Source organism: Leptosomus discolor, chromosome 1 (assembly GCF_034619465.1).
Source record: "Leptosomus discolor isolate bLepDis1 chromosome 1, bLepDis1.hap2, whole genome shotgun sequence".
In the NCBI taxonomy this organism is placed as follows: domain Eukaryota; kingdom Metazoa; phylum Chordata; class Aves; order Leptosomiformes; family Leptosomidae; genus Leptosomus; species Leptosomus discolor.
Window position 1 is genome coordinate 121,978,449 of NC_141391.1, and position 27,106 is coordinate 122,005,554.

The 27,106-nt window shown below is 41.5% G+C and overlaps 1 protein-coding gene across 1 annotated transcript in view; it reads left to right on the forward strand.

Annotated features, from left to right (window-relative positions):
* MYH15 (myosin heavy chain 15) overlaps window positions 1-27,106 on the forward strand; it is a 44,624-nt gene that overhangs the window by 16,588 nt on the left and 930 nt on the right. The window contains exons 17-41 of the mRNA XM_086463528.1: window positions 1,215-1,347; window positions 3,160-3,227; window positions 4,652-4,739; window positions 4,970-5,087; window positions 5,379-5,502; window positions 6,205-6,341; window positions 6,715-6,970; window positions 7,419-7,661; window positions 8,267-8,443; window positions 8,972-9,117; window positions 9,717-9,807; window positions 10,805-11,194; window positions 12,176-12,302; window positions 13,150-13,268; window positions 13,755-13,951; window positions 14,981-15,330; window positions 15,907-16,031; window positions 18,292-18,407; window positions 20,135-20,327; window positions 21,026-21,229; window positions 22,240-22,365; window positions 23,778-23,948; window positions 24,451-24,555; window positions 25,667-25,762; window positions 26,274-26,411. Of these exons, the coding sequence (XP_086319654.1) occupies window positions 1,215-1,347; window positions 3,160-3,227; window positions 4,652-4,739; window positions 4,970-5,087; window positions 5,379-5,502; window positions 6,205-6,341; window positions 6,715-6,970; window positions 7,419-7,661; window positions 8,267-8,443; window positions 8,972-9,117; window positions 9,717-9,807; window positions 10,805-11,194; window positions 12,176-12,302; window positions 13,150-13,268; window positions 13,755-13,951; window positions 14,981-15,330; window positions 15,907-16,031; window positions 18,292-18,407; window positions 20,135-20,327; window positions 21,026-21,229; window positions 22,240-22,365; window positions 23,778-23,948; window positions 24,451-24,555; window positions 25,667-25,762; window positions 26,274-26,411 (4,038 nt within the window). The remainder of the gene's footprint in view (window positions 1-1,214; window positions 1,348-3,159; window positions 3,228-4,651; window positions 4,740-4,969; window positions 5,088-5,378; window positions 5,503-6,204; window positions 6,342-6,714; window positions 6,971-7,418; window positions 7,662-8,266; window positions 8,444-8,971; window positions 9,118-9,716; window positions 9,808-10,804; window positions 11,195-12,175; window positions 12,303-13,149; window positions 13,269-13,754; window positions 13,952-14,980; window positions 15,331-15,906; window positions 16,032-18,291; window positions 18,408-20,134; window positions 20,328-21,025; window positions 21,230-22,239; window positions 22,366-23,777; window positions 23,949-24,450; window positions 24,556-25,666; window positions 25,763-26,273; window positions 26,412-27,106) is intronic.

Here is a 27,106-nt window from a genome sequence, read left to right on the forward strand (position 1 = left end):
GTGGGAAGGATGAAGAGGGGAAGAAAGGAGCAGTGAGGTGCAAAAGCAGATGTCTAGTCTCTGTGCAAGTATTGTAACACAGTAAGACATCACCAGACTCCAGGACATCTGGTCCTTGTATACACAAATAATACAAAACAAACTGAGGAAGGCTAATAGTGCTTTTGCTGAAAATATGCCTTGCCTTGCCCTTATCACTTTTCCTATAATCGGATTCAGACTAGTGATTAAACAACAGCAGCATCAAACTTTCCATCTTGGTTCCCTGTACAATTAAACTGAGTAATTTCTGCCCAACTTCAGGAATGTTTAAAAAAAAAAAAACCAACTGAGATCACCTTTTACTCCTATTAGGACCATGTGTCAAAGTAGCCAAGGGAAATGTGGTTAATTCTGATGTGAAGGTTTAGTTAACAGGTCTGATGATGATGGGGTGAATGGGTATATAATCCAGTACTATGGTACCTGAGCCAAAACTTGCCCAGTTTCACAGCTTTATTTTCAGAGCAGATGGGCAGAAAGAATTTGAGAGGGACACTTTTTATCAAACTAGATTTGATATGAAGATATGAAGCCTCAGTACAGCAGAGCTGGAACCTACCTTGTGCTGTTAATTTCAAATTATAGTTGAACATTAAGCTAATTCTGTGTTTATTAAGAGAAATTATGCCCATCTGGCTCTTTATCTGTAGTTGCTAATGTATTCAGCAAAGAAAATTATAATTTCTATCACCTCACGGTACTAATAATGGAACACATTTTCCCACTAAACAAAGCTGTGACAAAGTCCAGGAGTTAGATTTTTAATCATTAAACTTCTACAAGAAAATGTTGATTATTCCAGTGTAGCATGCTGTTGTGAAGTGAAATTATTATTTGTGCATTTTATAGTTCAGCACTTATTAGTAGGGTTCCCGGGACACTGGTGACACATGGTATCTCTGCAGCCAACCGCATGGAGTCCATGAGAAAATGTAGGGACCAGGTAGTTTGGAAAGGGTGTGTGGTATTCAGGTAATTACTAGGAAGAGAGGTTTGGAGATTAGGAAGCAGAGAATTGGAGGTGAAGTGATGAACAACGGCATGGCTGGTACTGCTGTGAGAACAGCAGTTCACAAAAGGTCATTGGCTTCAAGCCAAACCATAAAGAAGTACTGGCTGCTCCGAAGGGGAATATTTGCAACCTCTGGTTTGTTTTCAATGCCTTGTTGTAGGTTCCCTACAACATCATTGGGTGGCTTGAGAAGAACAAAGACCCGCTTAATGAAACTGTAGTAGGTATTTTCCAAAAATCGTCCAACAAACTCCTGGCAAGCTTGTTTGAAAGCTACGTTGGCGCTGACAGTGGTAAGCAGAATCAGCTCACATGGGTTTTCTTTCATTTCTGGGATGTGTGCTTGGGAATGAATTTAAGAAACAAAACGATTCTCTCAACTGCAATTTACTCAATGCTAAATGAGGCAGTGACTAATTATTCAGATGCACACAGCATCTGTAGGAGTTTGCTAGTTATACCAAGGAAGCCATTAACTCAGCGAGTTTGAATGCGTAATACCTCTGAGCAACTTTTGCAAGGAAATCTGATTGTTGTGAACACTTCAGTGGGAGCTTGAGTATGCAAGTGTTCAGATACGCAGATAAGTGTTGCACAAAAAATTTTGTACATAAACGTTTATGAACAAGAACAGCTCTTGTTTCCCACACTGTAGTCCCCCTTGCTAGCCACCCTGAATTAGTTACGAAATACAAAGTTTAAAAGAGTGTTTTGGAATATTTTGTAGGATTAGTGGCAAGTAGACACTGAAGGTACCTGAACACCATTCCACGTTGGCCAAAGTTGATTTTGACAATGCATCTTCCTTTGTGGTTGCTGTTGGGTTTTTTTGTTTGACAAGACTAATGTATGTCTGAGAACATATTGTATGCATTACACAGAACTGTTTTATTTGTGAGAAGACAAGTAGCAAGCATCCAGAAAATTGATCTTGAGTAAGTAAGACTGGCATTCATTACAAAGATGTAGCTCTTACATCCTGAAGTTTCAATCACTTACAGCCTATTTATTAGTAACCTCATTTGTATAGATGTCGTCATGAATCATAAGAGATTTTCTGAGGAAGCAAGCAGGCTGCAGATTCATAATGTGAATAAGAGACAGATCTGAATGTAAATAACAAAAATCCTGCCACTAGCAAATTCTTGCAAGTTACTAACTGCCTATTTGCCTATGGATATTCCTGCCTGTCAGAATACTACCATGCTTTTCCTCAGTGTCAGGAGAAAAGAACAGCCTGTCCAGATTAGCCTCTTCCAGTCTCGGCAGTGTCACTTTCAAAAGGGGGAAAGGTTGTGGATAATTGCATCAAGCACATCACGCTCTTCACTTCTCCTTTTATGTTTACTGTTGTTGACAGGTGACAGAACGCCAGACCTCCTGGGAATGATCTAATGGTACAGTGTTTAGAAAGCTGCAGCAATTGCTGTACATTTTGAGTCATGTTTGGCTCTTGTGAAACTTTGTAAAGGTCATGTCAGAAGTTAGCCTTCCTCTGGAGGATCTGAGTGATTTTGACTCTGAAGCTTGAAGCAAAATTGACGGGATGCAAAGCTACTATATCTAAAATTACAAACATTCATTTCCCTCTACTCTAGACAAATGTTACTTGCAGAAGTTCAGTGTCTGCATAGCAGATATGTGAGAGTCAGTGTCTATAAAGCACAACGTACAGTATAAATTTTCCACACATTATTTTTCTTTAGCTTTTTCTTTTCTACACTGCCTCACCTTGTAGGCTTTTTAATGAATTACAAACAACTCTATTTTCTTCAAAGTTCTTCTTCTGCTTTATTCATATTTATGGACTTTCTGCATAACAAGTGATGCTGTGTAGATCTGAAATGCAAATGCAATCCAGAAGCTTACAGTGGTCTTTGACAAAAATCCTAAGTATGGACAGAGAGATGCAAACTTGTGATACATCACACTTGATCTTCAGAATGTTTTGTACAACATTTGAGCAGTCAGAGCCATCAAGACATTAGCTATGCCTTTCATTCAAAGGGAGTTGCACTGTTGGAACAGTTTGTCTATCTCCCATGCCCTGCCTGCAGCCCTTACTGAGATACAGATTGTGACTTTTATTTTATTTTTTTTCTTAGCTGACCAGGGCGGAGAAAAGAAACGCAAGAAAGGTGCTTCTTTTCAAACGGTGTCCTCATTGCACAAGGTTTGTTTACCTCTCCCCGTCTGACAGTTTGAGTCAAGACAACATATCGAAGAAGAATATTAAGGATTGTAGTAGACAAAAAAAAATTAAATCCAACATTGGAATTTGATTCAGGGCCTGGGTTATTGACTTTGGCTAAGTGAATACGCTGTTATTAAAACCACATGTGTGAGGGACCGCTCCATTTTATCTTCTTTGAGCCTTCAGGAGATTAAGTGGTTTTTATTCTATTTGAGAAAGTATCACAATATGTTGTAAACAACCTTTATCATTTATCTTGTGGCTTATAGCTTCATGCATGTCTTTGGAACAGGAACTGATTACAAGTAATTTGCTAGTCCCTATCTGATTACCATTTGTAATTGTATCCTAGGGTTAGAGGAGTCATGGAACACAAAAGTTGTTGAATGGAATGGCATATAGCCTCTTTTTTTCTGAGTAAGTCCCTTCTACTGGGGACCGGCATGCGTGCTCCTGGTGGAACCTGTCACTAGGATTATGCCTGGGGAAAAAATGGGGCCTGTAATTTACCGTTAGTACCATTTCTTATGGGTGACATTGAGGAAGCTATAACGTAGATAAACCTCAGGTAGGGAAGGAGGTAGTTACCTCACACTAGTCATGTCATTTTATCTTGTTTGGAGGCACTCCTCTTGAAGGGAATCATGGGAAACCAAGACCTGTATCTCACTAGCTGGAGAAGTGTAAAGATAGCTCAAGGATCACTCAGTAATTTAACGATCCACAAATAGAAGCCCACTTTCCAGCACAGAAGGAGCTGCCAAGTACCCAGCTCAGGTTGTCTCAGTTATCTCTTGACTGGTGGATGAGAAATGTGCTGATAACATTATATTCCACCTCTAATGGGCTCTATTTTCTGCTTACTAGACAAAACACTTTTCACAGAGCTTGGTGATCACTGGTAAGCACTGAACGGTTGGCTTCTTCCAAGCTAGCTTTTTGTCTGCCTGGGAGATGTCTGATTAAGATCAATAAAGGGAAAATGTTTGGCAAGTAGGACAAAACCCTAGCTTTTATGAGGAACAGATGAGAAAGATGAACTATCCCCACTGAGTGGGGAAGTGACTAGGCAAAAATGCAGTTGGCTTTATGGAACGGTTTGTAGGATGATACTGCATCTTGCTTGCTGTTCTTGTTGCTGACGTTTCTGGGATTGTAAGTAAAACACGTGTCTTTCTAAGACTTTGCTAAAGCTGATATGGATTCCTATAATAAAGTTAATTCATATTTTGGTTTATTTGAACACATTTCTTTGTAATAATTTTGATAAGCTTGTGATTTTGTTGGAGACTATTTAGAGAGATGACCTTAATAAACTTAACAACCAACAAACCAAACAAATAAGTGATTGAAATTCCACTAAACCTCTGAAGCTGATTGTGGTTTTAATATGTCTGTTCTAGGAAAATTTAAATAAGCTGATGACTAACCTAAGATCTACAGCCCCTCACTTTGTACGATGCATTATCCCAAATGAATCAAAAACTCCAGGTATGGAACACAGTCTTAAAATTTTAGTATATTTTACCCACATCATCCCAATACCTACTTCCAAGTCACCAGATTGTACTTAAATACTGCCTGTATTGTTCACCTTATCCAATGGTGTTGATCTTTCAGGAGATGACACCTCACATTTTCCAATTCCCTCAGTGAAATGAAGATTAAGTGCCATGGAAAAGCTTCATTTAATTTAGTCTTTTTTTTTTTTCCCCCTGTAGGTGAAATGGATGCTTTCCTTGTCTTGCATCAGCTCCGCTGTAATGGTGTCCTGGAAGGCATCCGCATTTGCCGTAAGGGTTTCCCAAACAGGGTGCTTTATGCTGACTTTAAACAAAGGTAATGCAGAGCTGTATTGTCTTCTGTTGTAACCCATCAGTCACAATAAGCAAAGCATGTCTTCTCATTTTTATTTGAGATATTTTATTCCATTCAAGTTTATTTTCCATTCAGTTTGCCTGAACGTGTAAGGCAGAATTCTGCTCTCGTTTGTGTCTGTGTAGATGCAAAGTACGAAATTACCCTAGTGATTTTTTTTTTTTTTTTTTTTTAAGTTTTGTGAGAAGAGGGAGAGGGGGAAAAAAGCAGAATCTAGGCCAGTTTTACTCATTGCTCATCTGTTATTAACAGGTACCGCATTCTGAATCCAGGCGCGATCCCAGAGGATAAGTTTGTGGATAGCAGAAAAGCTGCTGAAAAACTGCTGGCATCTTTAGATGTTGACCATAACCAATACCGTTTCGGACACACCAAGGTAACCAGAAAAGACCATCACTGCTTATGTAAAGAGAAAAGTGATGGTTCTAATACCTGGTCTGCAGAATAGGGCATTATTCAATTTTTCATGTTGGCGATTAATGAAGAGTTAATAATACAAGGAACCACCATTTATAGCAGCAAAGTGATATTAATTTTTAAGTTGTGCTAGAGGAATTTTATTTCTCTGGCTCAAGCTCCCACAAAGCTTTTATTACAGCAACACTACAAGTGGACACAGCAGCAGCTATGTTCCATGCCCCCCAGTAAAACAATAGTTTATTTAATATAATATAGGTACATTTAAACATAGATGGACCACAAGATCAGCTGCAGCTTTTGAAATGAGGCCACGTGCAATTATGACATGATCCCATTAGCAGGTATCTCTGGGAGTTGGGAATTGTGATTCAGCTGACCTGCTTTGAACACTGCCACAACTGAAACATACTGGGGCAACAAAAATGTGGCAATAAAATACTTTGGCCTATTCAAAACTGCAGAGATGATACCTGATTCTAAAACAGCTTGGGAACTGTACAGTGTAGTCCCTGATATAAGTAGTATTTCGCCGTCTATACTCTTTTACTTCACAATGTGCCAATAAAAATACCATTCTTATGAACGATTTCAATATAGTCTGTGTAACTCTGGAATAAAATAATTTGTTCTGGTGAAATGACATCTGTGCACGTACCAGGTGTTCTTCAAGGCTGGTCTTTTGGGCCATCTAGAAGAAATGAGGGATGAGAGACTTGCGAAAATCTTAACAATGATCCAGGCAAGAGCACGTGGCAGACTGATGCGGATTGAGTTTCAGAAGATAGTGGAGCGCAGGTATGAAGGCAGGCCCTTAAATCTTAGTGGATAATAGTCATTACTATTTAATTATACGTTGAATAGAGCCATTATTACAGTCCCTAAGGCTATAGCTAACCCTAAATTTAATGTTTAAAGTGCATGTATCACAAAAATCATAGCAACTGTTTATTAGTTGCCTCCAGCTCTGGTAAAAATCAGATTTGGAAATTTTTCATGTCCCTGAAAATCAAATGATATGGAGGAAGTTTCTTGTATATCTCGGTTCTAATACAAGTTCCTAACATTATTGACACAAAACCTTAAAACCAACTGAGAATGAAAAAAAATTCTCACTTTCTCAGTTCAGGCTAAGGTTTAGGGAATTTTGTTTGTTTTCTTCTTAAACCAGGGATGCCCTTCTTGTAATTCAGTGGAACATCCGTGCTTTTATGGCTGTGAAGAACTGGCCCTGGATGAAGCTTTTCTTTAAGATCAAACCTCTTCTGAAATCTGCAGAAACTGAAAAGGAGATGGCCAATATGAAGGAAGAGTTCTTGAAACTGAAGGAGGCCCTGGAAAAATCTGAAGCCAGGAGAAAGGAACTGGAAGAAAAGCAAGTCTCTTTAGTTCAGGAAAAAAATGATTTGCTTCTCCAGCTCCAAGCTGTAAGTAGACACATATATTCATGTATTCATTAGATGTTCTTTGAAACTCAAAGGCTTACAGACTGAGTGTTAGTGCATTTCAATTAAAATAAGCTGTTGGTCTTGTCAGAATCTTGCCAAAAATTAGAGCAGATAGATAAAAATTCTCAAGTTCTAGTATCTAACCAGCTGCATTAGCAATGCAAATCTTAACAGGTTCTGCCCAAGGCTATGTTCGTGGCAGCTGGATATGGAGGTAGTCTTATATGTGACTAGTCATGCTCACCACTGTCACTCATCCTGCTAATCACTTGTTGGTCTTGTCTTCTGAAATCAGGAGTAAGAAATTTTCCTTATGCTGCCCTATAGCATTGGATCAGGCTCTCTGACCACTTACGGGATAGGGGACAAGTGAGGGAGAAAAAAAGACCAGGCAGTCATTGCTGTCCTCTTCCTTGTGCCACACCAGGAGCAAGACACTCTGGCAGATGCTGAGGAACGATGTGATTTGTTGATTAAATCCAAGATTCAGCTGGAGGCCAAAGTCAAAGAACTGACAGAGCGGGTTGAGGACGAGGAAGAGATGAATTCTGAGCTGACTTCTAAGAAGAGAAAATTGGAAGATGAGTGCTCTGAGCTCAAGAAGGATATTGATGATCTTGAAATAACACTTGCAAAAGTAGAGAAAGAGAAGCATGCTACTGAAAACAAGGTACCTTTAGAACTTCACCATGTATTCAGAAGAGATTGGGCATGGATTAAGTTTATGATAAGAGCTACTGGTCTTTTGATGGTTTTACACTGTCTGTTACACACGCCACACCGAAGGATCAGTATATACAGGTGTTTGACCTTATGAGGTAAAAAGTGTTAACTCTGAGTCTGTTTCACTTTTTCTGAAGTGAGTTATGCTGCAATTCAGCTAAAGAATGGTGTAGTTTGGGCATAAAAATAAACAATTTTCTGCTGTAAACATTAGTTCTTCCAGCTCTTCTTCTTAGAGCCTGTAAATGTAAAGCTCATCTCCTACTTATCCCAGAGAGAATCAGAAGCTGGAGTCTACCACAATTAAAGTGACACTGAAAAGAATACAGTATGTTTGAAAGGCTGTACTAAACCCACACCAAGAACTGGCACATATTGGCTCGCTTGATGGCAATTTCACTCAAAAAGCCCCCACAAGGGGCTAGGGGGTGAGAGATGCCTTTCTTTCCATTGTCTTCCTGCATACAAGTTCAGTACAGTCAGTCATTTGAGCCAGGCTGTGACAATCCCTTGCTTCAAAGTCTTACAAATACATCTTCTTGTCTCACACAGGTCAAAAATCTGACAGAAGAAATGGCGACTCTTGATGAGAATATCAGCAAACTTACCAAGGAGAAAAAGTCCTTGCAGGAAGCTCATCAGCAAGTTCTGGATGACCTACAAGCAGAGGAGGACAAGGTCAACACGCTGAGCAAAGCCAAAGTGAAACTGGAACAGCAAGTGGATGATGTAAGCTGGTTCTGCCTTCATGTTTCCCCAGGCTTGTTCGTCCACCACTTACAGTTTTCATGAGTCTGAAATGTTGCAAAGCTTTGAAATGTGTCCCTGTCCTTTTAGAAATGTTCAAGGATTTAGCAACGCAGTTCTTGTACTGTCTTTACTAAAAGGTATAATAACAGGAACCCTATAAAAATGTAGCTGTGTAGTTCAGCCTTTGAAAGGAGTGCGGTAACGAGGAAAAACGTACTCAGTTTGCTTTTGCAGTGTAACTGGCATGAAGTCAAACAGAACTTTGCTACTAAGAGAACTGTAATGCTTGCACAAATCTAAAGCATGGACTAACCCTTATGTTGTATTTCTTTAGTCCATATGCCCACTGGCTGCTAGAAAACAAAAAATGTAAAATAGGATGCTTGTACTTAAGTACTTCTGCTTCACAACTTGCTAGAGCTCAGCACAAAACTGGGCTCAGCAGATATGTGACTGTTGTAAACCATCTGTGTTTAATATATTTAATAAGAAATGTTGTTCCTAAAGCTTGAGGGCTCACTTGAACAAGAGAAGAAAGTGAGGATGGATCTAGAAAGGGCAAAACGCAAACTGGAAGGGGATTTGAAGCTGACCCAAGAGAGTGTCATGGACTTGGAGAACGATAAGCTGCAGATAGAAGAAAAGCTAAAAAAGTAAGAGACTGATTCTATTGTACAAAATAAAGCAGCACAGTTACCACTGTCATTTCAGACCCTTCAGGTGTGTCATCCTGCTCTGATGGTGGCTAAAACGAAACTCCATGAAGAGAGAGTGTGTAGTTAAGCAGGGAGGGAAAAGTCACTCTTACTTGTGCACGGTATACCTGAAACATTAGGATTCATTACACTTTCCAGCATTTAAAAAAAAAAAAAAAAAAAAGTTATTTGTTTTCCATTACTTAAGGAAGAAAGCTGAAGGAAGACTCTAAAAAGTTGTTCATCCTAAGTAGCTATGACAGTATTGTTGAAAGACCTGATTCTGTTAAATATATTTTTGCATTGAGTCTGAAAATAACATTGCTTTTGTATGACACAATGAACCAGAAATATAATTGCACAAATGGAGGCAGAGTCTTGACTTGGAAACCACTGCTCAGAGGAAGATGCGTTTTCATGCCAATCGCAATACATGAGGATTGCTTTCATTTTTAGATATGTTAGAAGTTTTATTGAACAATTATTTAAAAATTGCAAATGCCCAACCTGAAGTTACAGGCAGAATTGTCACAGTAGGATTCTCCTTTTTGTGGCAGGAAAGAGTTTGAAATGAGCCAGCTGAACTCCAAGATAGAAGATGAACAAGCGATAGTGATGCAGCTGCAGAAGAAGATCAAGGAGCTTCAGGTCAGCTTGCTTCTTTCTCATGTATCTTAGGATGAGTTTCTCTTTGCACTTTACTGAAGGGCTTTGCAGAAACTTTTCATGGCTAGCTGCAGCTCAGCTTCAAGACCCAAAGTGGTGCAACTCTGTAGCTTCCCAGGCTGATCCCTTTTCCCCTCAGGATGCTCACTCTGTAGTGGTTCCTTCCCTGCAGCAGGACATATGACCACAGAATGCTAGTGGTTTCAGGCAAGGCAGAAAGGCTCTGGTGTTTTGTTTTAAGCAAGTAATATTATTGCAAACCATGGAACTGAGGGTGGATGCTGGGGAGGAGTTCAGCAGTAATAAGCATGAATTTGAAATTTAGGGGATGGGATCAAATGCATAGGAAATTTTCAACAGAAATGAAAAGGCCAAAGAAATTCAGCACAGTCCAAATAAAATGTCTTGACCCAAAATATCAGCTCTGCTTTTTTTTAAATAAAAAATATTTGCATAACTTGGACGTGAAATGTACAATGGTCAAAACAACTGTTTCATTAAAAAAGAGCATTCCCAATGAATATTCATTATTCATGCAATTCTACACACTGCTGTATTTGAAATCCTGTCTTAACACTCCTAGAGAAAGTTACTTCAGTCATAGAGCTCTTAAAATGGGAACAAAGAGTCACCTTTAATGAGAATTTATTGCTGCCGCTCCTACTATCAAGTAACTTCTCTCATGTACTTCAGCTGAATGTCAAGTACATGAGTAAAAGGTAAATGCACTTGACCTAAATGTCTTGAACTAGAGCTTGTAATGCAATCTACTGTGAGAAAGATGTGACTTCTTATCATCCTTACTCTAGTTCGAGATCTGGTTTACTGACACAAACAGGCAATTCCTCTAATTGCTGCACTTCCACCTGGTTGTAGCGTGTGGGCTGGCAGAGGGTTTAACAATTTGTAAGATGCTTTTTGGTTTTCTGATGGGAATCATCATGAAAGTGACCCAAAGGTGCTCGTATCTCTTTGGTAGGCTCGTATAGAAGAATTAGAAGAGGAGTTGGAAGCAGAAAGAGCTGCCCGAGCCAAGGTGGAAAAGCAGAGGTCAGATTTGGCCCGAGAGCTGGAGGAATTAAGTGAGCGACTTGAGGAGGCTGGGGGAGCCACAGCTGCCCAGCTGGAGATGAACAAGAAACGTGAGGCAGAGTTCCTGAAGCTGCGGCGGGACCTTGAGGAGGCCACACTGCACTACGAAGCCACAGCCGCCACCCTGAGGAAGAAGCATGCAGACAGTGTGGCTGAGATGGGGGAGCAACTGGACAACCTTCAGCGAGTCAAGCAGAAACTGGAAAAGGAGAAAAGCGAGCTGAAGATGGAAGTGGATGATCTGTCATCCAACATGGAGCAGATGGTCAAGGGAAAAGTAAGGGTCCTGAGGCTTCCCAGACCTCCAGAGGTCATGTAGCTAAGGCTGGTCTGAAGGTTTCCCAAGACACATGGTAGGGCTGGAGTGTTTTAGAAGGCAGTGTCTTGCAATCTGAGGGTGCTTACATCTACAGTGTGCCCCCTTCTCCAGCTGGTGGTATAACCATTCTTACCTGGAGATGGGACAGCAATTAAGATGGCCTGTCTAAAACACATAGTGCATCCCCAGTTCCAGCCATATTGTTTATCCATATATCTCGGAGCACGAAACTGTGCCGCTTAAATTATGCTCCCCTAGGCTGGTGATGACTGGGGTGATGCCATCTAAGGCAGGGTATCTCCCATGTTAAGCAGAGTCCTCTCAGATCCTGCCCTTGGTTCGTAGTTTTGACTCATGTTCGCAAGGAGTGCGAAGCAAAGGCTTGCATGACCGCGTTGTGTATTTTTACTTCCTATGGCTGGATTGCAGATTTTTTTTCCTGGAGTAGATAGTCTTGGTAGCTTTCAGAGCACTCTAAAGAGCTCATTCAGTGCAAGCAAAGAAAAGAAATTTCAGTAATCTGAGAGTTAGAAAGCTGTCATCAAACTCAATTTATGATAAATGGCAATTAAAGCAGAATCAGTAGAGCAATTTTCATTGGAGGTGATTTTCCCATCTAGCAATTATGAGGAGGCTATGCCTGAACTTCATAGGCATGTGATTGCTTTTGAAGTCCTTGCAGTCTTTTTACACCGGCACTTCCATTCAGAACAGTTTGGGGAAAACAAATGGGGAAGGTGGTCTGCTGGGTAGTTCCTTCACTTGGGACTGTAGACACAGGGCTGCTCTACCCACTCTACTGCTGTGGTATTTGTGTCTTTGCTGTCTGACATTTCTCTGAATGAGAAACAAAATTAAGCGTACATTTGGAAGGCTACAGCTTCCAAATGGCTGCCTGGAGGCTACAGCTTGCTTTGTCTCTTCTCGTCATTCCGTTAGGCAAATGCAGAGAAACTTTGTCGCACTTATGAAGACCACCTGAACGAGTCAAAAACAAAACTGGAGGAAATGACTCGCCTCATGAACGACCTCACTACTCAGAAGACAAAACTCCAGAGTGAGAATGGTACGTGCACGTTCAGCCCAGATAGTGTTTCCCAGTAACTTAACAGGTGTGTCTCAGCACTGCATTTGTGAGATGTATCGTGCAAAGGTATCTACTCTGAAGATGGCTGGATTAAGATTGTTGAATGGAGCAGTAGCTTTGTGACTTTTGACATTCCAGTCTTGAAGACACTCACGTCTGACAAAAATACCACATATCCTCCAAGTGCTTGCTACCTTTAGAGCCAGAGTAGTACTATTTAATTTCTCCATCCTCATCAGATACCACTGTTGTGTGTATTTTCAAAGCTGTATTTTTCATTTCCTGTATGTTTTCATGTTAGTTCTCTGTACTCCTATAAGAATACAGTTTCCACCCCGCAGTGACACCCTTCTTGTCATAAACTAAGTTTTCCTTATGTACCCCTCCACTCTGTATGCTGGTCATTGTGAGGTTCTCAGGGTGCTTTGCAGCCCTCTGAAAAGAAGTCTGTGGAAAAGCAATGTAAAGTAGTGACAAAAATTATAAACAAAACCAGCTACAACTGCACATGAAAGTAAGCACCAGTCTAGTCGCATCCATGAGCTGAACTAAAGTTAATGAATCGAGGTATTTGCAGTACAAATAAAATAATATTTAAAAAAAAAAACCAAACTACAAACAAACAAAACCCTAAGGAAAACTATCCTGGTGAAGTGTCTGATGGTTACAACTTTGGAAGAAGCTTCACAAAACATCAGCCACAACCACTGGTAGTTCTTTTCCTCAGCAGAATTGGGCAGGTGGGACTTTAATTTTGGCTGGGACTTTGTAATTTCATCAACTAACTTTTTTTTTTTTTTTTTTTTTTTTTTTTTTTTTGTGGCAGGTGAATTTCTAAGACAACTTGAAGAGAAGGAGTCACTGATAAGTCAGCTGTCCCGGGGGAAAACATCATTTACACAACAGATTGAAGAACTCAGGAGACAGCTAGAAGAGGAAACCAAGGTAATGTGTCTGTGACTGTGTCCCATTCATTGAAATGGAATGAGAAAAACTGTTTGTGTTCATTTGTAGCCTGGATAAAAGCTGAAATGAGACATAGGAGTGAGAACACTTCTTGGTAACTGTACTGATATAAGTTTCTGCCTTTGACTGAGGCAAGTCACAAGGGAAGGGTTTGGGAAAACAATCAGCATCCATAATTGTTACATAAAACCTACCCAGTAGGATAGCCAAAACCTCAGGTCTTGCATCTTAAAAGTTTGGATGCTTCTCCAAAGGTGTTAAACTATCTTCAGTCTTTGTAGCTTCCTCAGCATGTCACCAGCTAGGGATGACTTCAGAGACTTCTTACCTCACTTTACCTGGACTGTCAAGGCCAGAGGCAAAAAGAAAAAAAAGGCTTAAGCCTATATTTGAATTTCTAGAGGTGGTTCGTTTGGGTTTTGCTGTAGGTAACCCTGCAATGCTGTGACCTTTCTATCCCTGCAGTCCAAAAATGCCCTGGCTCACGCCCTGCAAGCAGCCAGGCATGACTGTGATCTCTTGCGGGAGCAGTACGAGGAGGAGCAAGAAGCCAAGGCAGAGTTGCAGCGGGCTCTCTCCAAGGGAAATGCAGAAGTGGCACAGTGGAGAACAAAGTATGAGACTGATGCCATTCAGAGAACTGAGGAGCTGGAAGATGCCAAGTAAGTGGTCTACATGGGCTTCATTGTGCCCTTGGCTGGCAGGACCGTGGTCCCTGGGACTTGTTATAGTGTGAAGGAAATAGGGCAACATGGTTGGAAAAATCCCCCTGACTTACTGCTGTCGTTGGTGGCTGTCCTTCTTCTGTTCTTTTCATTGCTTAAGCAGGTCCATGTTTCTGTTGAGCCCTTGTCCATGGGGTAGTGGATGTGGATACTGGGCTTTATTTAAGAACTAACAAGATTGGATTACCCTACTTAGTTATCTCGCACACTTACTTGCTTTGCCCCAGCCCAGTGCTATGTTCCCTCGGTCTTGACTGCCCTTCCCAGCAGGGAGATGATGGCTGCCCTGGGAAGGTAGGGCAGAAAGTCACATTGGCTCATGCCGTGCAGGCATTCCCAAGTCTCAGGTGTTATTGGGCAAGGTCTCTGAGCATCTCCAGCATCTGCCTCCCTGTATCTCTGATTTGCAGGATCTTCCCACACTTCCAGTATATTTTCTCCATGTAGCATCTTCATGTTCTTCTTTCTGGGCCCTCCTTTCTTTCCAGGACCTCTTCTTGCCAGGGATCTCAGCCTCTGTTTTCCAGTCTAAATAGTCTATGACCAAAAGCCCAAGGCATGATCAGCCTCCTAACTCGTGGTTCTGTCTCATATATCTTAATTGGAGGAACATGACACTTTCATTGAGACCAGGTCTTACGAAAATTTGCATCAGGCCATACCGGTTACAGCTAGCAAGTAGCAAGATGTTGCTTGAGATTTTGAGAGTTCAAAAGTTCAAATATTCTCACACATGCAGAAAATCATTTGCCACACATCAGCATTCAAAATTTAAGCTGTTTTTTTGCCTGTCATAGTCCCTTCTCTCTAGAGGCTTGATTTTCCTCCTCTATTCCCCTTGCCCCCCCCCCCCCCAGTTTTCCCTTTCAGAACTGATTTATTGAGCTACTGCTATAGTGTCAGTGTTTCTGGATAACATGGCAATGGTAGCACTTGGTCATTTCACTGTCTTTTCCCACCCGGTAGGAAGAAGCTTGCCGCTCGCTTGCAGGAAGCTGAGGAAGCAATTGAGGCAGCCAATGCCAAGTGCTCTTCTCTGGAAAAGACAAAACACAGGCTGCAGAACGAGCTGGAAGACATGACAATTGACCTGGAGAAGGCCAACTCGGCAGCTGCCTCCCTGGACAAGAAGCAGCGTGGGTTTGACAAGATCATCAATGACTGGAAGCAGAAGTACGAAGAGTCACAGGCTGAGCTGGAGGCTTCCCAGAAGGAGGCCCGTGGCCTCAGCACTGAGCTCTTCAAGCTGAAGAATGCCTACGAGGAGACACTGGACCATCTGGAGACATTGAAAAGAGAAAACAAGAACCTCCAAGGTAGGCTTCATTCAGGCCCCACAACCAGTGCAAGAGCCACACCAGTGGACAGCTAGAGGGATGCAGGTGTCCCGTGGGAGTTGCAGGGAAAGGTTTTTATCTCATCTTTGAGGCTAGCTTTCCGATGTGTTTGGAGACACTGATTGATGCTGGCAATGAAGGTTTTGAACACAGAAATTGGTATGGCCAGAGAAGAACAGACTTCCCTTTGCCCACTGTTAACGAAGCTCACTGGTAGAGGTGCCAGTCTCAGGGGAGGAACACGAAAGATGACAGGAGGTGCAGCGGATGAAGCCTACACGGCTCCCAAAGCAGAGCACAGTGTTGCTAGCCTGCAGATCACAGATACAAAAACTAAACCACTATAATCACTTCAAAAAGCATTTACAAGAAAGTCTGTGCCTTCAAGTTGGTCAGGTAAAAAAAGTGGCTGTAATTGAAAGTAAGGCAGCACTTGCATACAGGTGAGCCCTTGAGGTAACAGTTTGAGGCACGGGTCCTGTATTCACACTCCATGAATTGCAGTATGTTTGGGATGCTCTGATTGTTAAATCCATCCGTCCTTTTTTGTTTCAGAGGAGATTTCTGATCTGACCAATCAGATTAGTGAAGGAAACAAGAGCCTCCATGAAATAGAAAAAACCAAGAAACAGATTGAACAAGAGAAGTCAGAAGTTCAGCTGGCTCTGGAAGAAGCAGAGGTAAGGAGAGAAAGCTCAAAGGAAGAGGAAAAGGTGCCTTTATCATGATTCATCAGGCAATGTGTTGATTGTTAGCAAGTGCAACCTCTTTGCACCTAGCTCCTCCGGCCTTGCTAGCCATTGCTTTCAAGAGTGACTGGTGACTTTTGGAGATGTTGGCTCTAAGATCATCAGTGGAGGCCCTTTCAAAGGAGACACCTTATAGGTTTTGGTATTTTACTGTTGGGGTTTTCTTTCCCCTTTCAGGAAGCTCAGAAATCTTCTGCCTACCTCCTGAAAATCCAGCGCTTGCTCACTTTGCCATAGAATATTTCAGTCTTTCAGGAAACAGGAACTGCTGAGAATTGTAGTCTTATAATATTTTAAGAGATATTTCTAGCATCTAGTTTCCATCAGCAAATTCATAGTTTTCTGTTTCTGAAAATAAGAAAACAGACTTCCTGACGACTTTAAATTTTATAAGGTCTTAGATATTGTCAGATACTGCAGCCTCCTTAAAAAAAATGGTAGCAGTCTCAGAAACAAACTGAAAACAGGCCATTTAGAAAATCTTTGACTTCTAATAGGAGTTTTGTAAAGACATTTAGCATCACTGCATTAATTTCTACAGTGACAACTATGCACATACCAAAGACACATGCCTCATCCCAGTTTCCAAGAACAAACCAACAATACGGAGCAAGTCAACTGGAAATCCTGGTTATTCATTTAAAGGGTTTTTTGAAAGTTTTGCAAAGCTAAGAAGGGCTGTAGGTGTTGCTGGCTAGAAGCAATACAGTGCATAGCAAGGTTTTTTAGAAAAGGCTGCATTTGTTTTGAGTTGTACTCTAAATAATATCTGCCAAAATTAACATCGCCAGTGACAGGAATCTGTTAATACCTTAAATGTTGTGCGACCTCTTTTGTCTGTTACAGGATGCTTTATACTTTGCAGGGATTTCACAGCCAAACAAACAGGTGTCATGATCAGAGCAGAGGAAAGGGCATGCCTTTCTTCCACAGCTCTGAGATGTAGAGAGTGATTATATGCTCTGTCAATAAACTTCTCTTGTTAGAAAGAATACATCAGTTCTTGAGGGATCTAAGGGGCACACTTTACTTTCCTGGACTGTGTGGAATGGCTTCCTAAAGCTCAGTGATATTAGGAACTAACAAAAGTAAAGTGGTGATGTATCTTATTTTAATTGTGAAAGAAATGTTCTAATGAAGATTTTCTCCCTTCCTTGTGAATTTCGGTCTCTGGCAGTCACCACTGGTGACACAGTACTTCTGTGTGCTGTTCCCATTAATACGTTGTGGCTCCTTGGCATGAAGTGTGCGTTCAACTGACCTGTAGCTGCTGCACGATAGCTGGAGATTAGCAAGGAATTCGTACATCTTTGTCCTCAGAAGCGCCATTCTGTTTCCATCATCTCTCAAGGGCAGCATAGCTAAGCCTGTGCAATTCTACCCTTCAGAGAGCAATTCCAAAATATGTGATGTTCAGTTTTGTGCTTTTCTTCCCTGTTTGATATGAGCAGCAAGGAGACAGAATGTCATCGAGCCTGGTTTATGCAAAACCTGGAGTCAGAGGCCCTGTTATTTCACTATGGGCTGTTGTCAGCTTAGTTCTTGACTTCCATATATGAGAGAAATATAAGAATAAAGACACAAGAACAAACCTCCCTTGTTTCACAGGCTTGTCTTCATGTTAATTGGAAAGAGCGGACAGAGTATTTTTGCATTGTGTCATATAGAGCTGATGTCTGTTATTTCTTTCCTTGAAGTCTTATTTCCTAATAAGAATGTATAATTGGAGGCTTTCAACACTTCCTGATTTGAAGAGATCTTTGTGAGCTGGGGGATGTGTGGACCCCTCTATCCTCCTACAATGATCTTGTTTTCACTGTTGCCTATCGCTTATAAGCCCATGACTTTCTGCAGGGTGTCTGTACAGGGGTGCAGAGCAGGGAACGTCTGTTGATATCAAAACCACACAGGCAAGGCCTAAGGTTTTGGGGTTTTTTTTGTGAGCCATGGACTGTTTGACAATTTGTCCTCTGAGGAGCTTGCTGCTCAGTTTTCCAACTGCCAAGTTGCATTAGAAGGCAAATAAATGCATGGTTTTGCCATGTAAGCTGCTCGTGTCCTTGCCTAGAGAGAGGCAGGGAGGAAACTGCTATTTGGAATGAGAAGAAAAGTGTGAAGGAATCATCTTTGTGGAGCCGTTTGTGATTTTAGATAAAATAGCAACTCCTGGCTTTGGTGCTTTCTATTTCAGGGAGCTTTGGAGCATGAAGAAAGTAAGACCCTTCGTTTTCAGCTTGAACTTTCTCAGCTTAAAGCAGAGTTTGAAAGGAAACTGACAGAAAAGGAGGAAGAAATGGAAAATATAAGGTACTGTGCAACCATAACACAATTGACTGGCACAACCAAAGTTGCAGCAGACCAAGGGCCACTAAGTCTGTATGTTTACAGTACGGAGAGAGCTGGCTTCTCCTAATACTTTAGGATGGCTGCCTCCCAAGGGGAACCACAGGCAAAATCAGCTGTACTGCCTCAGTGGTGCTCAACCCTATGTTATCTGAAGGCAATCTTTGCCTCTGCATTTAGTTAATTTATGCAGTTATAGCTACACTGATTGCGAGAGGATGAGAGGAGCTTGCCGTTATGGGTACACCTTTTGAGTAAGCAGTGAGAACTGCAGAGGTACAGAGAGTATAAATATAAAAGAAGAGGAGCTTGCAGGTGAAAGGGATAAACAGAAAAAATGGAAAGCAATTAGACGACAGAAAGATGATGTCTTTTGTCTCTCCTCTCAGCATTAACTCTAGTCTGAAGAGTTACATGCTTAAAATGATGCTACGCTGAGGCAGATTTTCAGCAATGTGTATGCAATCCTTCAGGAAACTCTGGCCTTGAATTAGTCAGTATTGCAACACTATTAATCTAAGATTAGATTATGTCTAATAATCTATGTCATTGTTTGTTGGTAGGCTAAAGGGTAAGGAAGGGGAAGTCCAAGGCCCACTTTGGCCAGTGTAGGTACAAGGACTGATATGTTAATTGTTTCAGAAACAAATAATGTTTCCACCCTTTCAGATACTATCTTCTGATGTCCCGCAGATGTCTGGATTACAGAGATCTTAGGATAAGCTATCCCAGTCAATGCTTTATGCCACAGCTTCGTTATGAGTGTTTTGCTGCTAAGTTGTCCCTGGGAGTCTAGGGCACAGTTCAGTATCTTGCTGGACCAATAAGGCCCTCAAGGTTTTCCTTGTTGACACAGTGATTTCCCAGAACTCCTACACTTTCAGCAAAACTTGGTCAGCAGCAAGATAAATATTTCCCTGTATGAGTCATATTCTGTGCTTTGAGTTACGTTCTAGTTGCAAGAGAGCAAAACTTTCATCACAGGACTTGACTGTTACAGAGTCAAGAAAATTAACCACCCATCCGTGCATCTGTTTTGCAATCTTTAAATTGACACTAAGCTGCCTTTCACAGGGGACCAGGCTTAGGCTGGGCTTAATCTCTTTGAACTTTAGATGTCCATAACACAGATTTCTATTCCTGAATTATTCATCATATAATTAAGCATAAGAACTGTGTTTCAATGTCTACTTTAAGACACTACAAATTGTAGCTTACACATGATATCTACTATAAAGAGCACCTAGAGTAATTAGCTTAGAATGTAGCTGCCTACCTTCAGTTTGATTAATCCCCTCCAGTAATGCCTTCATAAAAAGGCTGAGATGTAAAACATTCCACTAACTACTTAGCACTGACTGCTAAGATTGAAGTGCTGCTTCTTAGGTTCAAACCTGTACTTGCTTGAGTTTACAAGAGATCCAAGAGAAGTCCATGCTCTGACATAGCCAAAGGAAATGCAGAAAGTTGCTATAGGTGCTTACAGATCAGGAGTTAGCTGAGGGTGTGAAGCACACCAGCCAGTTAGATGGCAGTAAGGCATTAGAAACCCGTGCTATGTATGTCATTCAGAAATATACTTCTGTTTCTGGAAATGAGACACTTCCAGAAAGTGAACTACCATTGCATATAGTTCTACATTCCTATGCAGAGAGGAAAACGACTCCACCCATCTTTCCTGTCTTTTTCAGGAGAAATCAGCAACGTGCCATAGATTCACTGCAGTCCACCCTTGACTCTGAAGCCCGGAGCAGAAATGAGGCTATCCGGCTCAAGAAGAAGATGGAAGGGGACCTTAATGAAATGGAAATCCAGCTCAGCCATGCCAATAGGCATGCTGCAGAAGCAACAAAGTCAGCACGTGTCTTGCAGACACAAATAAAGGTACTCCGAGAGCTGCCGGTCCCAAGCATCCAACGGTAGGTGTGGGCTAGGTTTCATTAGCACAGAGCAAAACAGCAGTGGTGACAAGTGATGAGGAGAGAAGCTGCTCCCAAGGATGTGCAGGAAAAGCCCTCAGTGTAAGAGAATACTGAAATAAGGATTTCTTCCAAGAGCTGCATACAAGCTGGATGAGATCCAGTCATAAAACCCTTGCTGGCTGCAGCCTCCTGCAGGGGTAGAAAGCTACAGCATGAGGACCGGAAAATCTATGATTTTCTTGAGAGCTTGCAAGTCCTTTAAAAGAGGACAGCGAGTCAATTGGCTGGAGTACAGGGAGTGTGTGTATATTCAGCGTTGTTGTTTGCTTCAACATTTGTAGTAGCTTAAAAAAAAAAAAAGTGCTTTCCTAAGACACCTCTTAAGTCATCTCCTCGCCCACACCTAAGCAGCTAGTTCTGCCTCAGACTGAATGGTGCGCTGTCACAGATTTGAACACACAGGTTTTTTCCCGCGTTGCACCACACACCACAAAAGCTATTCAGCTTACAGCGTGGAGGAAGCCTTTCTCCAATAAAGAAGTACTGAAATTTTTGAGGCGAGCCCAATGCAACTGCTGCAAACTGGGCTCCACTTATGTAAGAACAGCGGCTTGAAATAGAGTTGCACTGGTGAAAAAACAAACATCTGTTTTGTTATAGGAGCTTCAGGTGCAGCTGGATGACTCTGGACATGTGAATGAAGATCTGAAGGAGCAGCTGGCAGTCTCTGACAGGAGGAACAACCTTCTCCAGTCAGAGCTGGATGAGCTGAGGGCTTTGCTGGACCAGACTGAACGGGCAAGGAAGCTGGCAGAGCATGAACTCCTGGAAGCCACTGAACGTGTGAACCTGCTTCACACTCAGGTTGGCTTTTTCTGTGCTCTCTTCCTCACTGGGTTAAACTGAGCCTTGTCTATTAAGCACTGACACTGTTTGTCCATGGCTGTCAAGTCAGACACATGTTGCCCTCCAAGTGAGAAAATGAGGAGAGGAAGTAAGTCACTCCATAGACAGGCCACCTCACTCCCTTCAGGTTAGCTGGAATTGATTCAGCCAACTGCTTTAAACAGTTTCCAGAAAAGTGATGATGGAAGATAAGAGTAAATTTTATTTCTTTCCTTCTTCTGTGCTGTAAAACCATTTTCATGCTTTAGTTAAGCCATGGCATGCCTTTGGAGAAGTGACACAGATAATGTTTTTGTGCAGGGTGTTGTTACTCAGCAATGAAAACTGCAGAGGCTGGGTTCTAACAATAGGTGTATTGTGCAAGGCAGGAAACTACCTCGCAGCAAAGCGCCCTCTGCCAAGTCACCGCAGAGATCATTGAGACAGGCCTTTAGAATTTGTCACAAGGGACACTGCAGTTTTTACAGGGTCAGGGAGGGGCATGTCCTGACTCACCACCATTTTTGCCACCAAACCAAAGCTTCTCTTCACCAAACAATGGTCAGACAGAAATGAAAATGTGCTACAGGCTGGCCATGTTCTGCAGTGTTTCCTCCAGCTCATTGATGACATGGGGCTTCTGTTTTAATCACCTCATTGACTAACTGATTATGGTTCATTGGTTTTCCAAGATGAACTGCCATTCTCATTCTTCTATTTCAGCCTCTGGCTTATTATTTTATCTGAAGCAAAAGCTGAACATTTACAGCTTTGAGAGTACTTTTGGTATTTCCTCAGTCTGAAGCTAAGCTACACAGCAAAGGCCAGCCCTTATCATGTACCTGTGTTTCCCTTCCCAAATACTGCTGCAATCCAGAGGACGCAAAAATCAGTAAGCATTGGTGTGCTATGGTATTTAGAGGAGTTATGTCTCTAATTATCACTTTTCCTCCTTTTCCACTGTTCCTTTGGGGAAAATTTAATAAAAGAACACAAGCCTGATCAATCAGAAGAAGAAGCTGGAGGGTGACATTACCCAGATGCAGAATGAAGTAGAGGAATCAATCCAGGAGTGCCGTAACGCAGAGGAAAAAGCCAAGAAAGCAATCACAGATGTAAGCAGGCTGGTTCTTTGCTCACTTCTTCTCGCTATCACAATGCCTTAGCACAACCAAGAAAGTATTTCCGAGGTCACCATTTCTGTGCTTGTTACAAAGTGCATACATCCAAAGCACTCCACAGTAATGTGGAGGTAACTGATGAAAGTACAAAATAAAGCAGGCTATACATAAAAAGAGAGGAAGAACTTTTCCCCTAATGTTTAGGTTTTGGGTTTGGTTGTTTTGTTGTTTGTTTTTTTTCCCCAAGAATGCAGTTTCCACTGATCCTCAAAGTCTAAGGTCATGTCACCTTTGAATCAGGTAAATCACACACCTGGATAGGCTAAACCAGTTCAGACTGAATTAGCACTAACTGGTCTCCTGGTGTACATAGAATCTGGCGTGAGAAACAAAAATACTGAATCCCAAACAAGATAACTTAGAACTAGGTATTATTGGAAAAACATGAGGCTTAAGGTCCCAGGAGGAGAGACGGAGTGCGTTCTTCTTCCAGGGAAGACGTAATTTGGGCAGGTGTAGTTTCATTTTCCACAGACCTGGAGAAATCCGTGTCTTCAGCTAATGTATCGCATCATACCAACAGATGAAATGAAAGCTAAAACTGGAGGTTTCTGTGAGTTACATATCTGGAGTGCCTGGACAAAATTATTCCTATACCATGGCCTTTACTGCTTCTCAGCTGACAGCACTGTTACTGCTTGCCAGAGTGAAGATGCTGATTGCCCTTGATTTAGCTCCAGCCTGGATTGCAATGACTGCTGTCTTCACATGACTGCTCAGTGATGGGTACAAAATCTGTAAATGGTTCTTGGTGGCAGGCATAAACATCAAAGCAGGAATGAGCTAATTGGCACCATCGTTACTTGTCCTACAGAACAGCCAGGGACTGTGTAAGATGTTGAAACTGGGCTTCCTGTGTGAGCACTGACTGCAGAAACTGCTCTGCTGTTATAGCCACTCCGGCAGCTCTTATCTATGGCTGTGCAGGGAAATTTGTCAGTTGTTTTAATCTAAAACCCTTTCAAGAGCTCCAAACACCAAGATTAGATTTTGAGTAAGTTCTAGGTTAAAAAATCTGTAGCGAATGGCACAGGCTTACTTGCAGGCATTATAAATGAGAACATTATATAGCACAGGTACTAAAAGAAGTTTTAAAAAAAAAAAAAGTGGGGGGGAAATCTTAAATCACAGCATTAGAATGTAGAGGAAAAAAGGGCCTCCAAGGCTATTCTTTCTGTGTGTTTTCTCTGTCCAGGCAAGATATACACACACAAGATATTCTCTGGAGCTTTGGATACAGTGAGTGATCCAAGTAGTGGATAATCCAAGACTGATCTCCCATCATTTCTTCTGAGACACAATTCAATAGCATAAGAGAGCTGCTGTAAAATGTAATTGTTTTTCAGGCAGCAATGATGGCTGAGGAGCTTAAAAAGGAGCAGGATACCAGTGCTCACTTGGAAAGAATGAAGAAGAACATGGAACAAACAATTAAAGACCTCCAGAAGCGACTGGATGAAGCAGAACAAATAGCCCTGAAAGGTGGCAAGAAGCAGATCCAGAAACTGGAATCCAGGGTAAGTTTGTGACACCATTTCAGATGGCTGTCTCCTGCTTACAGACCTGGGACCAGGCAGGTGCCCTAGAGCTGCCTGGTAAGTTCAGAGAGGCCAGTAAGGGATACCATGAACGCTTTCCTCTGTTTCACAAAAAGCAGGTTTTGGAGGTATGCTTCCCCTTCATCACCCAGCTACAATGAGCTGTTGTAGCACAGCAGATGAGCAAGGCTTGATTAAAAAATAATAATAATTAAAAAAAAGCCCAACATCTGAAACCAGGAAAAGCCTCTCCAATGCCTTCTTCAGTTAAATTTTTTTGGCCTTTGCATATGTCTGCACCTTTTCTGGCGCAGTTTAAACACACTTATGAAAAGTCAGAAAGCAAAGGTGACATTTTGATCTGTTCCTGAAATTTGGCTCTACGGAGATGCTGAGGAAAGAGCATTTCTTGAACTGTGAACCAAATTATTTGCTGCTTTATATACACGGCATAATGTCAAGGTTTTTTCCCTTTTTGCAGGTTCGTGAGCTGGAGAATGAACTCGAGACTGAACTCCGTCGCAACTCAGATGCCCAAAAAGGAGCCCGCAAGTTTGAGAGGCGCATAAAAGAGCTGACTTACCAGGTATGCTGAGGACTGTAGTAACCACTAGGTCCCTGGAAAGAAATGTGTTCTCCCAGCGTCATAAGTTGCCTCAGTGTTTCAGTGAAGGATGAAGGATGGCATTACCCCGAGCTTTCTGATTGTAGGAAGCTTTAGGGATAGGAGGAACATCTCCCTGGGGCTACCATCATCTTGCCTGACTCATTGTGACTAACATTAGAATGCCTCTGTTGCTGGGATTTGAACAGTTTTATCACAGTATTAATATGGAGCAGAGAAGAAAGAGCTCAGCTGTGTCTCTGCTGTGCTGATGTTGTGAAAAAGAGCCAGAAGGATTCAGTCGACTCTAAGGTATCTTGGTGCAGGGTTGCCCCATCCCAGCGCTCTGTCCCTTATTGCTGAGCAGCAAGGTCTAGTTGTGAGCCTCCTGCAGGTTTGCTAACAGCTGCTGTTGCTGCTTGCCTTTTGAAAAAGGTCTTATGCACAGAACACTGATCCTTTTGCTTTCGACAGCATTCTTAAGAAGATAATCCCATCCATCTGGTTTAGGAGATTATTTAGCCTCCTACCTGTTGTTTTACTCTGACTTTTGTATGCAGAGGTTGTTTTCTTAGAATACAGTGCTCCAGCAGAGGCAGACAGAATTAGCTGGTCCTTCTGCTTAGGGACTGTAACAGCTTAAACCTGGCTCCTTTTACTAGAAATGCCTCCAAACAAGATTTTTAAATATGGAAATTATATATACATTTTAGGCCCACTCATAGATCTGCTTCACTAAATAATGACACACTCTATAATGACAAGTGTTCTTCTCATCCCTGAGTGTGTTTACATGTATACTTCTGAAAGTGTGTGCACATATATATGCATGTGTAAATATCTATATATTTACATACATATGTAAATGGGGAGGGTGTTCTCTTCTAGTCCCCAGCCTCCAGGCTTATGCTCATCTTCCATCAACCTATAGAAATTTTTCTCATCTATACACAGGGTGATCACAATATGGCTTGTTTGCCCTTTGAACCATATGCTTCTAAAATTATATATATGGCAGCCATACCTATTTCTTTGTGGGAGATGCTTTAGGCCTTTTTACATTGTCAACCCAATTAATGGTGTTTTGATGCAGTCAGAAGAAGATAAGAAGAATCTGGCCAGGATGCAGGATCTGATTGACAAGCTACAACTAAAAGTGAAGAGCTACAAGCACCAAGCAGAGGAAGCTGTAAGTAGCCATTTGGGCCCTTTTACCTTTGAGAAATTTATTGTCCTAAACATACAATCTTTAAACCATAGTAGCTTTTAGTACAATTATACATTTTGTGTGTATTAATATTTGCATTTATATTATTATAAACTCTATATGTATAAATATATTTATAATAGATATATAATAAAATAAAATATGTAGCATCTGTGTTGATTATGTTTAAGAAAAGGTATTCAATTTTAACTTAAGATTGCAGTATAATTTGCGAGAGAAGGGGGGAAGGGAAGGAATAGGAAAGACCTTTCCTCTTAGTCCCTCTGGAGGCATGTGGAGAACCTCCCAGTTCACTTTGCATGGAGAGTGCCACTGGAAACATCAACTCTGTAAAACAACAATCTCCATTCTCCAGGAGCTGAGCACACAGCTGTTACCTAGTCATACTGAGCACTTTCCATCCTGCCTGAAATGGAAAGCTTTGTTTCACACATACATGAGGAAATCAGCTGTACTGTTTTTCTCTCACCAGGAAGCTCAAGCCAATCTGTACCTTTCAAAGTACAGAAAACAGCAACATGATCTGGATGATGCTGAAGAAAGGGCTGAAATAGCTGAATCTCAAGTTAATAAGCTGAGGAGCAAGTCAAGAGATATTGGCATGAAAAAGGTACGGCTATACCCTATGGGGTAAATGTGACTGTTTAATACACTGTAGTGTATAGTGCTATCTATGCAGGAAGATCTCTTACATCTCTTAAAGTAGCATGGACTAGAGTAAATTCTTATTTACTACATGTTTTTTCAATCTACCCTTTATTTTTACGTTAAGGTAAGCCTTTAGGACAGCAATCTGATGTGTAGGCAAAATGAATTCTCTGTCCTCCTCATGTTTTCATTTAATGTCTGTGCTCAGCAGCCAGAAGTCTCCAGAACTGGTGATTTTTTTTTTTTTTTTTTTTTTTTGCATGGGATATTAAACAGCTCTATCTTTTTCTCCCTCTGATGATGCAGATTTCTATGTATGCAATACAGCCTGGGGATTACTGCACTAGCAGATTGTCAGATGCTTTAACATTTCTCTTTCAATTAAATTCTATTGATTTGAAGAACTGATGAAAAGAAAACATTAGTTACTAGTCACTTAGGCGCTGGGAAGTCATTAGTAATTAGAAATGTATTTGTGGTGTTTTGCACTTGAGTAGAATGGTGGTAGAATAATATCAATGAAACTAAAAGGTGCCTAAGAACTTGGTCTGGAACTGAAAGCTAACCTTTGCTTATCTATGCTTGCCTTGTGGCAAGCAGGGCAAGTAAGAGTGGGGTTGTTACTTGTAGGAATGCTAAAAAGAGGAGCTGGGTCAT